The sequence below is a fragment of the Arvicanthis niloticus genome, chromosome 22, assembly GCF_011762505.2.
Source record: "Arvicanthis niloticus isolate mArvNil1 chromosome 22, mArvNil1.pat.X, whole genome shotgun sequence".
In the NCBI taxonomy this organism is placed as follows: domain Eukaryota; kingdom Metazoa; phylum Chordata; class Mammalia; order Rodentia; family Muridae; genus Arvicanthis; species Arvicanthis niloticus.
The window spans coordinates 32,103,471-32,119,558 of record NC_133429.1 but is presented as its reverse complement, the minus strand read 5'-3'; the positions used below and the strand labels follow the sequence as shown (position 1 = coordinate 32,119,558).

General features: G+C 36.0%; 1 protein-coding gene across 6 annotated transcripts in view; it reads left to right on the top strand.

The window, feature by feature from the left end:
• Nav3 (neuron navigator 3) overlaps positions 1-16,088 on the top strand; it is a 712,871-nt gene that overhangs the window by 524,352 nt on the left and 172,431 nt on the right. For 5 of the 6 annotated variants that reach the window (XM_076920185.1, XM_076920186.1, XM_076920181.1 and 2 more), the window contains 2 exons: positions 6,481-6,549; positions 9,503-9,642. In XM_076920185.1, the coding sequence (XP_076776300.1) occupies positions 6,481-6,549; positions 9,503-9,642 (209 nt within the window). The remainder of the gene's footprint in view (positions 1-6,480; positions 6,550-9,502; positions 9,643-16,088) is intronic. The other variant, XM_076920184.1, reaches the window with a different exon arrangement.

Sequence of the window (16,088 nt, the reverse complement as noted above, 5' to 3'; positions counted from 1 at the left end):
TCCTGGGTGGTCTTTGTCAAAGTTAGTTTAATTTTTGAATTACAAAAATAGCTTAGTCCATTTCTAGAGTTTAATTTATTTTTAAGGTGGTTATATTTCAGCACGCTTTTGTAATTAAGCTCTCAGTGTATGAGATGTATTTTACTGTGCACCAAAAATATATAGATGATAAAATAGCTACAGAAAGACAGGATTTTCTAACAGCTCTGTATGAGGAAGATCATTGTGGAAATGTAAGGTATAATGACAAAGAATGGGAAATATGAGCCTAGTTTCCTAAGTTTCCTATATCTTGAAGTTCAATATTCCAAAATAGCAAAGACTTGAAGCTGCAGTATCCTTACACAGGGATATCTCTCTTTAGTTACTGGTTTAAGATCTCACAAAAGTGGGCCATGCAGCTGGCCTCATTAACTGCCTGCACAAGTTTCAGTAAGGCTAAAGTTATAATGAGTGTTGATGTCATATTCTGCTAGTGGGATAAGTTATCACTGTTACCTGTCTTAAATACCATGAGGATGTTATTTCAGCCACCCAGCCACTGAATAGAAAAGTGTGTGGTGGAAGCTGAGTTTCTGATTCACTCAGGGCTTAGTGAATTCTTAGCAAACCTTAAGCATGTGTTCATTGAATTTTGGCATGTAAACTGAAGTGCAAATTTAATAGCAAAATGTCTTAAGTGGTTTTTGAAGAAATATATATTGCTTGAAGATACAAAAGATCTAATTGTTGAAGCTGTTCTCCCTTTCTGCAAACCGTTAGTCAATTTTATAAGAGTTTGCAATGATCTTACATAGGAGGGACCTTTCATAGTAAAGGAAGAATCTTGATTTTAAAATAATCTCTGAATCTTTTGTTTTATTTTATTATTTAACTTTACATCCGCCAGTCAGAGCACTGCCCACCTACTTCCTCCCCTCCCATGTCCACCACACAAATTGCTTTCCCATTACCTTTTCCTCTTCTCCTCAGAGAAAGGGGACAGCCCACTTGGGTACCACCCTGCTCTAGGATATCAAATTGCATCAGGACTAAGTGCATCCTCTTTTACTGAGAAGTCCAGCTAGGGGAAGGGGATCCAATAGTCACAGACAGCCCCAGCTCCAATTGTTAGCGGACCCACATGACGACCAAGCTGCACATCTGCTACAAATGTATTGGAGGCCTAGGTCCAGCCTATGCATGCCCTTTGGTTGGTGAGTCAGTCTCTGTGAATCGCCACAGGCCCAGGTTAGTTGACTCTGTAGCTCTTGTGTCCTTGTGGCTCAATAATATTGAGTTCCGCGCATGATATTTTTGACCAAATCCACTCATACTTTTCAAATTTCTCTATAGCCCCCTCTTCATTTTTCCCCTCCCAAACTCACATGCTCTTAAAAAAGAACAGAAAACAAAACAAACAAAAACCAAACCAAACAAACAACCCCCCCCCCCAAATAACCCAACCAACCAAACAAGTGAGTCCAGTTTAGTGCTGCTCTTAAGTTCATGGGTGTGAGATGATCTGATGAACCATACAGCCTTTCAGGAGCTACATCCCTGAGAAGATCTTGCACTCCCTCCCTAAAACTATCAGTTGTCAATAGCTATTCAGCTAGGGCTAGGGCTTCTTTCACTGGAAGGTGTATCAAGTGAGTGTTCTACTTTGAAATTGGTCCAGGGTATGATGGTAGTTAAGGCTGAGGAAGGAGAGCAAACATCAACCTATGGTTGTTGGGACTTTCTCGTCTAATAAGCTGAGACTTATTTCTGAAGATTGAGGAGAATTGTTCTGGGACCTTTTGAGTCATACAGAAATGAACTCTGGGAGTCACAAACATCAGTGAATACAGAATCAAACAAGAGGAATTTACTTAGGGAGCGAGTGGAAAACAAAGAGAATAACAGACAACTCAGCACATAACTTAGAGGTTACAAACATTAATGAAGAAGAAAATCTAATGAAGAGATTATTATTTTTCATTCTGCACTAGAACAGGTTTTTTTTTCTACATATATAAAGTAAATTGCTCTGCCAAGGAGTGCCTTATCCTCTGAGGTATTTCAACTATTTGTGATTTTTTTTGTGTTTTGTTTTGTTTTGTTTTGTTTTTCAAGACAGGGTTTCTCCATGTAGCCCTGGCTATCCTGGAACTCACTCTGTAGATCAGGCTGCCCTTGATCTCAGAAACCTGCTTGTCTCTGCCTCCCAAGTGCTAGGATTAAAGGCATGTGTCACCACTGCCTGGCTTATTTGTGAATTTTACAACACAAAATCTTTACAAGCATATAAAACTTGTTGAAATAAACTAATTTATAATTGTGTTTTACTTTATTACATATCAAAATGTTTTCATTTGATCTCTATAGCATAAAACAAAACAGAGTGTTGATATTATGGCACCATTGGATCATGTCTAGATTCAGGAACTAATTTGGAAGTCATAGTTCTTAGGACCTCTTGAAGCAGATTCATTGTAGATCAAGGTCCTTTAGGGATCAAGATTCTGACTTCAGAGATTAATCAGAATCCTATAATAATCCTAAATAATAGTTTATAGTGTTGGAAGGGGTCACATTAGGAACCAAGAACCATATTTGAAGCCTCAGACATTGAGTAGAAAGTACTATACATGTGAACTTTTGAGTAAGACTACTATAACATCCAAGTGACTGGAAAAAAAAAAAACAGAGGATGTGATTTGGGAAAGATAATGAAGCATCTGGAGACATGTTTCATGTTTGAGAAATTATGTTATATTTTACAGGATTCATCAGAATCCTGGAATTCTTCAGTTTGAGTATGAATTCCATTACTTGTTGGTTTCAGTTATTATATGATGTATTTGTCCTAGACACTCATTCTAAATGATGTATAATTAAATTCTTATAAAAATTTTGTGTACATAAACTTATCCAGGTCATTAACAGATGGAGTAACAGGCAAAGAGAGTAGGTGACTAAAGAAGCCATAGTGGTCTACCTCCAACATCTGAGTTATGAACAATGTACTAACTCTTTACTCCTGGACTTTTAGTTTATACACTGACAGTAACATTTCATAAATCCCTCTTTGCCCATGTAACTTTTATTTATGTGTTTATATATATAAGCTTGAAATAAATGTAATTTGCGTTAAATATCTACCTATACATTTTATGATGAAATTGTAAATTAATATGCATAGCTTTAGGGAATGCATTTCTGTAAGTAAAGTGCCATTTATTGCCATTTAATCCTAACTTTAATAAATTAAACTTTTTGGGTGTTGAATAGATACATGGCTGTGGTCACTATGCACCCTTTTAAATAATCCATATGTTGTTTTAGTCAATGAATGGATATAATCTTATTTTAATGAGAGGGCCATAGTTCTAAGTCAATTATCCCAATAGCTATGTATATTTTTCCTTTTAAAAAAACTTACTAATGGAAAGCTTCTATCTCATTTATTCAGTAATAAGAAGTATATTTTTCTCCAAGTATTTATGCAGTTCACAAGAGAGTTTAAAATGAGCAAATAATCTACTGTGATAGTAAATTTTACTATAGGGAGAAAATAACGGGGGCCCTGTTGTAATACAATTCTCATTCAAGATGTTTGGGTTGGGAATTGAGATTGTAGGTTTCTTATAAGTCCCAGGTGATGCCATTGTGATTGGTCACCTGTGTGTTATAAAAGCACTGAGGGAATGAATCAGTTTAATAAACATGAGGATTGAAGGAGAACTTAAGGGCAGGTTGGTTGGTAGTCTAACGGCATGACTATACAGTGACTCATCTTCAGGGACTTAGAGGGAAAGGGAAAGGCCATTTATGAGCACACAGAGTAAATAACGATATTATGAATAAAATAAATAAATAAATAATAGAAAAAGCATATTGGAACTTTGGAGGTAAATGAAGACAAATTGTGAGTTTGTTGTGGTGGGTGAGCTTAAAGATGACGTCGTTGGGCAAGTCTTTTAGAGACCTGATATAAATGTTGCCATGCAAAGGAGTTAATGTAGGAAATCTAGATGGACTCTTAATCAGAAGTGAAGAGATGACATTGTTTGAGGAAGGAGGCCATATTCTAAGTTGAGCAGATCATGCCTTTAAGAGTTGAGGGGAAAATATGGAATAAAAATATGAGAAATTGACAAGAATGTTGGTGTATGGGTCAGGTAGCTGTGATGGGAAAAGATGTAACAAATAGAGAACATGGTAGATACCAAGATAATAGAAAGTCAAGGGATGAACAGAACCCCAGCGTTGTCCATGATAATAGTCTCAGACATCTTCTCAATAGGCCTTACTTTTAACCCAGCCTTTAGGACACTGACAGAGGAGGCTCATGGCTTAGAGGCCAGTCTGAGCTACACACCATGTTCCAGGCTTGCATGAACTGTATAGAGTGATCATGACTCAGAAAACCAAACAGAACAAAAGAGGAGCAATATATATATATATAATTGTTTAGCAACGGCAAGAGATAAATGGAAGATGCCAATTATCAATAAATTGAATGAACTAATAACTATTTTTACAAAACTAGTCAGCATGTAAAATATACTTTCACAGTCAATCAGAAATACAGCCATGAAGCCAAACAGACTTTGGCAAAAATCACTTAACATTTCTGGAACCTGCTGTTGCCTTTTTATAATATAATGGCCAGAATTATGTTATTTCTTTAAACATTATTCATTAAAATGATGAGCTAGCTTTTAGTTACTGGAAATCCTGCTGTTTTGTCATCATGTTCATTGGTCTTGTCAATGTTCAGTATAGGAAGTATAAGAACAAGTCCCTAAATTGTAGGTAGCCCTCTTCCTGGGGGGATCAAGAAATTTCCTCAACTTGCTTGCTTTTGAGATTTTATTTTTATTTATTTATTTAATTTCTACCTGATTGTATTGAAACAGCTTTTTTTTTTTTAAATTTCATCTATGATTTTGTTGACACCCTAGAGGCTTAGCACTTTCTCAGTTCATGGTATAGTTAAAATACAGATTGTTTTGCATAAATCGCAACGATGGGGTGTGAAAAACACGTGCTCTATCATGAAAATGCCCTCCAGATGCGGACGTGTTCCCTTTACTCCAGGCTGCAGTAAGGCCATGCACATTCACAATGCAGGTGGGTGCAGACAGAGAACAAAGCACACTACCAGAAGAAATGTTTCTCTTGCCTAAATCCTCTCTGCTTAGCAGCAGAGCAAGTTAATCAATTGCAATAATGTTCCAATGACCCTTCATGCTGATGCTGTACGTTATTCCAAGGTCCTTACAACTGCTGAAGACTGTTCAAGTACTCTACATATGGTTATGTAGAGGTACAGTAATTTCCCTGGCAACTTACACTCCACGAAGGCATCTATCCTTAGCTACAATGGGTGTATCAACAGGCAGTTGGATCTATAGAGTGTAACTCTTTTCTTCTAAACACCATCTCTTCAAATGTTAGCAACAGACATCAATTTAAGGTACAAATTTGTGTTTTGCAGATCAAGTGTTACTCTTCAAACTTGATCTGCAAACTTGTTTAAATAATCATGCCTTATGTTTCTTTGAGGGACGTATTTAATTGAAAAAAATGATTGTGGGACTAGTGTGGTGCATCAGTGTATATAGACACTAGTATACAGATTAGAAGACCTCCTAAGTTCAAATCCTTGCACTATGGGATAGTGGATATGTCTCAGTGGATACAGTCTCTAGTGTACAGATTAGAAAACCTCATAAATTCAAATCCCAGGTTTACAAGGTGACAAAAAAAAAGCCAACCCCAGAATTATTCTCTGATATCACATGTGTTATATGGCATAAGTGAACTGGTAAAACACCCACAGATACACATATACCCTTAAATATAATTAAAAATGTTTAGTCATTATCAAACTTTAAGGCTTTACTTTTCTGTCAGAAGTTAATTCTATTTAATATTAAACTTTTGTACACAGCTTTCTTTTGATAAAAAATATTGTATTGTAAACTTCTTGTAAAAGTTATGTGCCATTAGGTATTAACAATAATGAATGGGTCGTAAACTCAGTTTTTAATGCACTGATTTTCAAAATATTTGCTTCAGAAGAGCAAATTAGAGATTTCATCTCATCATCTCTTCCTTTAACTATTCTGGAAAAGGGAATTCTAGCCTGTAAGTGAAACTTTAGGGTTTTTTAAAAAAATGTTTTTAACAGTCAAAGGTTAAGGTTCTATAATATAAAATAATATTATTAAGTATTTATAATGTCTAATATTTCTCAGAATAACTTTGAAGTCAGCAGTGAGACGCTTTGTCAAGAGAGCTGTGCTGCATTCACAGGGAATTCATAAGCGAAGCTCATGGCGTATGTGTTGCATTATCATAATTTCCTGATTAATTTGTTCTTCATATATGTTTCTGTGTGTTCCAATTGCATTTCATTAGCTCATGACTTTGTTGTTAGTTTGTTGTACTTTCTTTCCATGTTCAACGAATTCCTTTAATTCAATTTCTCTGTTTCTCCTCATACAGTCTGACAGCCAGATATGCAGCTCAGTCTAAACACAGTGGAATTGCAACCAGTCAGAAAAAGCCTACTAGGTCAGTTCATGTCTCTAATCTATTGTTTGTTTAGTCATGTTCACGTGAATGCCAGTGATACTCTGTCCAATCACTCTAAGTATTGTAAACATGACATACTTCTGAGAGTACTAAGTTTAGAGCACTTAGTGCTTCCAAGTGGATTTCCAGATGGAGACTGTGGGGTGAGTGTATTAGGTGGTTAGATGGGCTAGATGTCTGGCTTTGATTGATAATTAGTAATAGACAGTGATATGGTTGGCAAAGGTGGTATCCTAGGCTTAGAGCAAGTGAGGAACAAGGACCTTGCAAGACCCCTGATCTTTTTTAAGTTCTCAGGATCTGAAAGTCTCACAACACAATTTTTAACTATTTTTGAACTAGTCATGAATAGAGAAATTAACCTAGGATGGTAGTCTATCTATAATAACCTAAATTTCTGCTTTTATAACATATGCATTTAAAGATAAATATATATTTATGCTTTATTTTTTTTTTTACAAATGATATATAAAATATTGGAAGTGTGTTTCTGTTGTTCATGTTACTGATAGAAAGGGATAATGGTAGTTCAAACCTGCTGGGTGGAACCAACACAAGGGTCTGCTCGCTCTATGTGCTGCTGTGTATGTTTGCATTCCCTGGGGAGCAGTGGAGGAGAGTCAGAATGTTAGCCACTGCTTCTGTCATGAATCAGGCTGCCCTGTGCTTCCTCATGAGGGCTTCTAATAGCTTGATTCCGTGAGTGTCTTTCCCTATCCTTGTTTTCTTTTTTTTTTAATAAGAATTTCCACAACAGTAAAAACCTATTCTGGAGAGAATAATGTTTAAAATAAAAATAACAATAAATGGCATAAATTACTTTACTTAAGGACAGCAACCTGCTGTGAACAATGAGCACCTTCATGACTCCTATACGTATAGGAGATGTAAGACACATTCTATGTCCTTTGTTCTAATAGAGCTTTTCTCTGTTGCTGCATTCTCTCTCTCTCTCTCTCTCTCTCTCTCTCTCTCTCTCTCTCTCTCTCTCTCTCTCTCTCTCTCTGTCTCTGTCCCTTCATCTCATTTCCCTTTTTTATTGCTTTGATGAATGATTTGGAGGCTCTGGCTGCCTGACCAATTAGGGTAATGAGAAGAGCAAATGTATCTTTTCATTTGTTTTAGTTTGTTCTTCTGAGGACTTAAGATCACTTAGTTTCCTGGGTCACAGGAAAGATTAAAATGCATCTTAATTGCTTTCTAGAAGTGGGTCAAGTTTCATTGCAAACGGGGCAAGTTTGAGGACAAACTGTTTACACATGAGTTTGGAATGAATTTCAAAGTCTATGGTTATGTCTACAGAAATTGCTCTCATATTTATTGGGCTTGGGACATTTGGCCCAATTAATTACTTGACTGGTACTGTAAATTCTTAGTGTCTGTGGTTATGATGTTGTAGTTACAACCCCCTGTTGAGCTCTTTGAGAAAAAAAAGTAAGAGCTGGATTCATTTGGAAAAAATTCTACTCTTTCATATGACACAACCTCTAGCCAGCAAAATAGCTGAAGGGTCTGTTTATTAGCCAGATGTGTTTAAACTCTAAAGTATATTAAAAAATTGAAACTCTTAACTGTCTGTAACATCATATCATTTATTATTTGTATTTTCCTGAAGCTCATTGAGTTGTGTGATTCTACTGTTATGAAAGATACTTTTGTTTTAAGGGTTTGCTTTCTCAAAAGTCAGATAGTACAGTGGAGATGTGTTGAAACCTGTCGTGTTAAATAGATTGGCAATTTGGACATAAAACATATACCAAAAAAAAAAAAAATCTATTTTAAAATTATCATTAAAAATCTGTGGAAAGATCTGCACTGTATTTCTTAGGTTTTGGATGGATCCATCTTTCTGTTCAAACAAGAATTTTTCAGAGCAGTGTACAGTTTCATTCACATGGTGGCAGCACATACCCACAATACTTTCACTATTCATATCACACATGTCAAAAGCTCTAGGTTTTACTTTATGTGGATTGGCCCAATAGTAATGTAAATCAAAAAAATAGGTACAGTTCATGAAATAATTGACATGTGAAATTTTAAAGAAAAAAAAAATAATAAAATGTAACCTGAGCCAAACTGAAACTTAATGGTACTACTAATAAAATAGTGTCAGGTTTCAAGCATCAAGTTACTCGGTTGATAAGAGAAATTGGGTGAATGTCACACGACTTGTTCTGCATACACACAATGTGTAAAAGCTGCCTTTACTCTAGGTATACTTCAACTGTCATTCTACTAACAGTAATTTCCTTTCTCGGAGGCTAGCATCCTGTTCCTGTCCTATGGGACAAGGTGGCCACCAGTAAAAAAATCTCAGTTCCCTTTTTGACCTAAGAATGGAAGATATGTGTGAGACAGCCCAGCTATATATAATATAATCATAACCTTGTTTGTAGAATCAAGTTTTAACATAACTTAGCAGATTAGCTAGTTGATAAATAATTGTTGTTTGACTTTTGTTCAATAATGTGTTCTTGCTATTAATTTTTAAGTCTCTGGAAAACTTATGTTAGCTGACAATATGTTCCACACACTGAAAGGAAATATTAAGCAACTGCATATAGCTAAGTAATATGATAGAAACTCTATAAGGTTAAATAGTATTGTTTTTTCTTGTCATATAATTTTATGGTGTTTTTAATATCAACTTCTATTCACTTAAGTAAGGTTATTTTTATAGTTAAAGGCCACTTTATTTTATTTTTTTCCTATTTTGAGGACATGCTTATTAAGAAGCATGACTAGATTTTTCTGACAGTCTCTTACTTTGTGTCCAGCTGTTTGTGTCACTCAAACTATCATTTGCTGTTAAGTACGTCATATTGATCCTGTACTGTGGGTTCCCTACCACCCCCTTTTGCTCACCCGTCCCTTCGCCTTAACTTCTGAAGTGTACACTAATGATGTAATGTTTCTCATGCTATTTCAGGCTTCCCGGGCCCTCTAGGGTGCCAGCTGCGAGCAGCAGCAACAAGGCTCAGGGCGCCTCCAATCTAAACAGGAGAAGTCAGAGCTTTAACAGCATTGACAAAAACAAGCCTCCAAATTATGCAAATGGAAATGAAAAAGGTAAGTGTGTATCTGTCCCATCATCCAGCCCCGAGTCTAATGCATGTCTGGTGAACTGGCACACTGATTTCAGTAGCTGAACCATGGAACAGCTTGGGCTCGGGAATGTTAGCAGAGAAGTTGCCCAATCCCCACCATCGTGAATTCTGGTTTCCTACCGGACCTTTCCATTCTGCAGAACGTTTTAAACGAATGAACTCTATACTTTAAAATAGACTGTTAATTATAGAGCCAAGCCTAAAATCTGTTTCACAAAAATTAGTTACCCCAGATGCATATAAACAGCATTTTCTTATGTCTTTCATGTTTTACGAAATTTTATCCTAAAATCAAAATGCTATCTCGAATTGACTTGAGTTTTTACGTCAGTTAACATAGGCGTTAAGTGGTTAGGATGGATGCATCCAAAGTTGAGCCACAGTGAGCAGGCTATGGTAGTGATACCTGTTATCCCTGTACTAGGACGGTAAGGTAGGAGGGCTGCTGCCATGTTTGAGGCCAGTGTGGGCTACACAGTTAGACCCCAATTAAACAAGATGGCGGAGTATGACCATGTTTCGAAACAATAAGAACTACAAATAATGGATATATGTTTCTGATCAACATCTGTTTTCGAAAGCAGCAGTCATTGGAAATGTTATGACCTCAGCTTTCCCTAAGCATAAAATTATCCGTATCTATGTTTTCTTAAAAAAAGTTACTTAATAGAAATATAAAATCACAAAGATGAATGGGTGAAAAAGACACGAGTATGGGTTTATGAATGGTAGTTTGTAAATGATCGTCATGCCACACAGCTCTCTACGATGTGCAAAAAGTAAATTTTAAAAGATACTGGCTTGGACTTGTCCCTTTTGGATCAGGGACCAGTAGAATGAATGTGCAGCTTATAACCGAATCCTGGAGAAGTCAAGAAGCTATGCTTTGTAAATAACTGCAGCTGCTAGAACAGTGTTTGTAAATCAGTAAAGCTTACCATTTCTGTTCATAGTACCCTATATATAGGAGAGTATATGAAATTAAGGAGTGATTTCTATCCTTAGTCAGTAGAACTATTAAAAAGTTTAATTTGAAGAGTTAAACCAAGCATGTGCTATTTTGCATAGGTTAGATAGTCACCACTTGTTAAATACATAGGCAGCGTTCTCTTATTCAGACATACGTGGAGAAGTACAATCGTGAACAAGATGCTTTCTGTGACAATATTTCCTTTTGACTGAGGCAGATTTTAGAAGATTATAATCCCTAGAAAGCAATGTAGCAAATCCCTAAAACCCCGGCCAGTGGTGAGAAGGGACAAGGAAAGATGGTGTATATTTTGAAGTCTAAGGCTTTAAAATTAGGAATAAAGTCTCCTTTTGTAGACACGTGATTGAGCATTCAATGATTCATAGTGACTTAGCAAGTTCAAAAGTTTAATCACAAAGTTACTGCTGGCATAGCAGTGAGCTCCATTAGCTTTCAGAATATTCTGAGATCAAACTGCTTTTTTACCTTCTTGATTTGCTATCTTAACCCATACACGATTCCGATGAAGACTTTGAAACAAGGAAAAATAAAACATTCTCTGTAGGGATCAACCCAAAAGACAGTTGATTTCTGTATGATACTTTATACGACACATACGGCTACTTTTCAAAACCCACGTTGAATTACTCTTCTCTTACAGACTCAGTAATTTTGAACATTCTCCCCCCCCCTTATTTAAATTAAAGCACATTCCTAAAGGTTTTACTATTTTGGTAAGAAAGGAAGTCGAAAATACACACTTCAGATAGAAATAAACATTTTTCCTCATTTTTAAACTTAGAATGTGTTCTGTAAGTTCAAGCTAGTTTTACAAATATATTATGTACAGTTTCTAGAAGCAGCTTAAAAACAGAGGTGTGTTGAAGGGACTACCACTATTTATTTAAAACACTCGTGCTAATATATGGTGAATAATATAATATGGTGTTAATATTATGTGGTGAATAAATACGCATATGTGTGCATATATATATATATATATACACATATATACGTATATATGTCTATATATATGTGTGTATGTACATGATACCATATAAATACTATATTAGTTTCAGCACACATACATGACTAGTACTAGAAAAGAGATTTAGAAGTAGTCTAGAAATTTTGATAAAAATACATATGAAGTGTCTTTATTTCTGCAATTTCAAAGTCTTTATTGCTAGTATCTTGAAGTAAAACTCCAAAACCCATCTACTTCCAAGAATATTCAACTTTTAACACTAGTATGTAGCAATCTTTCTCATCACCACAAGATGGCGACAGACACAACAGAGTATGGGGCCTAGCTTGCCTAATTGAGAAAGCAAAAGGTTTGAGAATGTAGTGGGTTCACTTTTAATTTTAAATAAAGGTAACTGAAAACTTCAAAACATTTTGAAGCACAGATGAAGCATGTGTCACCTTTCTCCTTTGAGTTAGGAGGTTATAGGAAAAGGATATGCAGCCATAACCTGAATCATGAAATATGGAAGCTACATTTTACGAATCATTTTATAGATTTGTAAACATTTGTTACACATAAAATGTGGGCATTAAATGTCTATATATTGTCAATAAGTTTAAATAGGCTCATTTGATACAATAAAAGCATCTGGAATCTGTTTGACTTATACAGTGACCTTGCTATTTGAGTTATTTATGTCATTGAATCCAATGCCATTTTATAATTATCTTGCACTATTTTATATTTCTAATAAATTATATTAAAATGCAAGAACAGAAAATTATAAATATTACTTTGAAATAAATTTTAACACACACCCTGTCTCCGAGTAAGTGCCACAAACTTTAAAGTAGGATGTTTGGATTCAGTGTTTTGCCATTAGAACTTTGTAGTGGTTTTTTGTTTGTTTGTTTGTTTTTGTTTTTTTTTTCGAGACAGGGTTTCTCTGTATAGCCCTGGCTGTCCTGGAACTCACTCTGTAGATCAGGCTGGCCTCGAACTCAGAAATCTGCCTGCCTCTGCCTCCCAAGTGCTGGGATTAAAGGCGTGCGCCACCACTGCCCGGCTGAACTTTGTAGTGTTTACATGTCTTAGTTACCTTTCTACTGCTGTGGATACGATGACCAAGGCAATGTATAGAAGAGTTTACTGAGAACTTAAAGGTTTACAAGGTTAGAGTCCAAATCCATCATGGCAAGGAGAATGGCAGCAGCAGACAGGCAGGCATGTTGTAGAAGCAATAGCTTAGAACTCACAAATTGAGACAGCAGCCAGTAGGCAGACCTAGGGCAGGAAGAGCTAACTGGGAATGGCATGAAACCTCAAAACCTACCACCAGTAACCTGCCTCTTCCAACAAGGCCACACATTCTAATCCTTCCCAAACAGTTCCTCCAGCTGAGTATGAAGCATTCAAATGTATGAGCCTTGGGGATCATTTTCATTCAAATTACCATATTAAAAGACTTACAGATATTCTAAATTATTCTTGTTTTTATTTTTCTTGAAAATAGATTCTTCTCTCCACTATGCTTTCAAACTACAGTTTCCCACCCTTCACTTCTCCCCTTTCTCCCCCATATTCCTTCTTCCCCAGATCTAATCTCCCTCCATTTTCTCTTCAGAAATGAGCAGACCACCAACAGACAACAGACAAGCAGGACCTTTAAAAATATTTTTATAAAGAAGAGTCAATCAACTAATAAATCAGTGTTGTGTGTGTCCAAGAAGGATAACAACTATAATTTTTTTTATAAATGGTATAGTTTTATAACAAAAGAATTAACGGTGTATTATTTAAATATTATAAATAAGTAAGATGGTTATTTCTTTTTAGCTCTTAGAAATTGAAGCATTTACACTTACTTTAAAATCAAGTCTACTAATTTAAAATTGTTGAACAGGTAACTTGAGACATGGGATTCATCATACTGTTTTATAAACGTTTAAGAAGATGTCTTTTCAGTTCCAAGGATATAGCTTAGTAAAAGAGCCTGGTGTAACTAAAACTTATGGTTGACTTCCAATACTTCAAACAAAAAATATCTCAAAATAAAAATGTTTTTTTTTTTTTGTTTGAAGAATTAACCAAATAATTTGAGAAATCTCTAGAATTTATAGTGTGCAATACAGATTTATTTATTCAAAGCATGGCAGCGTTCGTTGATATCACTGGAGGTGGATGGATACAGGTGGAATTCCAAATAGCATGACACTTACTGGAATGAATAAAGAAACACAAACCTCACTTCAATGTCAAACAGAATTCTATTAGTAAAGCACTCCGCCAAATGTGTGCTCACTTCAACACGTGAGTTAAAATATAAGCTCACCTTGCCATGAGGTATTACTTGCAGAGATGGCTGTGGTAGAAATGTTATGGTAGAGTTCATTACCACTACTGCTTTATTCAAGTGGAGTGTCAAGGACAAATTTCTCAGAACAAATGGCGAAATGAAGAAAGTGTATTTTGCTAATCGTCCCAGAATCCTTCACTCTCTTCTGATCACCTGCCATTCAAAACCTAACAATGAATAACGCAGGATGATAACAGCACTTCTCTGAGCCTGTGCCCTCTGAAAGAGCGCTGTAGACAAGCGCATCCCCTGAAGACAACCACATACCTAATCACTGGGAGTTAGATCTCGTGAGAACCACGTGGTGACACATTTGGGCATACTCTTTATGTGTTTAGAGAAACGTTAACAAATCTGTTTTGTTTTACAAAATCTGTGCAATGCATTTGAGAGGGAATACTAAATATCTCAGTCATTGGAAATGTCTGTTTCCCTTGTTTTGTGTGTGACCCAGTTGTGAGCTACACCTCTGAGTTCTGAGCTGTAAACCTTGGTCACCTGGCACAGTTCCTTAGAGAGGAGGTTTTCCATGTTTCCATGTTGCTAAGAGATTTGTCTCAGTACCAGAGGGAATGCCAGAGCCTTCTCACTGTTTCTCCCCGATGGTTCCTTTACTAAAGAGGACAGCATCAAGCATCTTCTAGTGTGGTACCTTCTGACTGTTAATTATACCCAACTCGGAATTAGTAGGATTGATGCCAAAGATCTAGTGACACATTGACTCAGTGTTGTAAGCCATTACCGTTACTGTGAGTTTTGCATTAGTCTTCCATTGAAATTCATATACCTATTGTCAGCTCAGCACAAGACATTTCTTTTAAACACATTTTTGCTTGTTTCTTTTAATTCCTCTCAATTCTTGTAAAATGAATAATAAGGAACTAAACTATCTTATCTCTCCTACATAATAAATCTTATTTGCTTTTGTTGTATGAATATGAGAATTTGCCTACATGTGGATACGTATATCACATGCATTCCTTGTGCCTCCGGAGGCCAGAAGAAGTCATTGGAACCACCAGAACTAGAATTACAGATAGCTTTGAGCAGCCATGTGGATCCTGGGGACCTAACCTGGGTCCTCTTCGAGAACAGAATGTGCTCTTATCTGCTGAACAATCCCTTTAGCCTCAATGTATATGTTTTAATTATTATTATTTTAAATTACTAATAATTTCATTGTGGTTACCATGGCTCTTTTTTTTTAACTCTTTATTATAAAATATATCAGTATAGTAATTTCTGAAATCTGAGTTTTCAGCTCTTAGCCTAACTATGAACACAAATGAAATAATATCATTGTGTAGACCCAGGCAAATTCATTGCTGTTTATATGCACATGCACAAATACTGAGGGATTTTATTCATTACTGTAAATAATAGTAAACAGTAAATAGCAGGTTGGTGAATAGAAGAACCATCCCAAATATCACATCCCTTCACAATGTAGTTCGGACTTTGCAAGTGGAACCGGCAAGCGTATGCAGAGTGGACAGTGTCTCTGTAATAGCATCCAGGGTTTCTGTTGAGTCATTATGAAACAGTGGCTGCAACACTTCACAAGCCTTTGTAAGGCAATGAACTGAGACACGATAAAGGCAACACACATGTTTATACCTGGGTCATGCTTTGTGACCTTTCTCCTTTTATTAAGAGGTCTCTGGTATGTTACTGTGAAACAAACTGATCTTCTGTGTATTGATTATTACCAATCTTATGACCACAAACCCGTAATTCCATTGTTTCTTTTCTTCTACAAGATTTCTGTGCTTAGGGTGTCCTGTATTTGAGGCTAGCATTATCATGACCAATTAGCCTGTTCTACAGACAGCACATTCCAAAGATTCCCGCTATTATCATTTTCAATATCACCTTCTATGCTGCTTAGTTTAACGCTAGTTTTCTTTTTTAACTGAGTAAGAAATTTAGCAGTGAAAAATAGATGCACAGATCTAGGGTATTTTTTGTGTTTCTTATGAAGATGGTAGCAGTCCGCAATATGGATCAAGGCTCTAAATCACTGAAGTTCAGCAGTTCCCTAATCTTCCTGTGTCTGTTCTAACTATCATATTTATTTCAATGTATTGAGTTTAAAAGTAGTAGACTGGAATT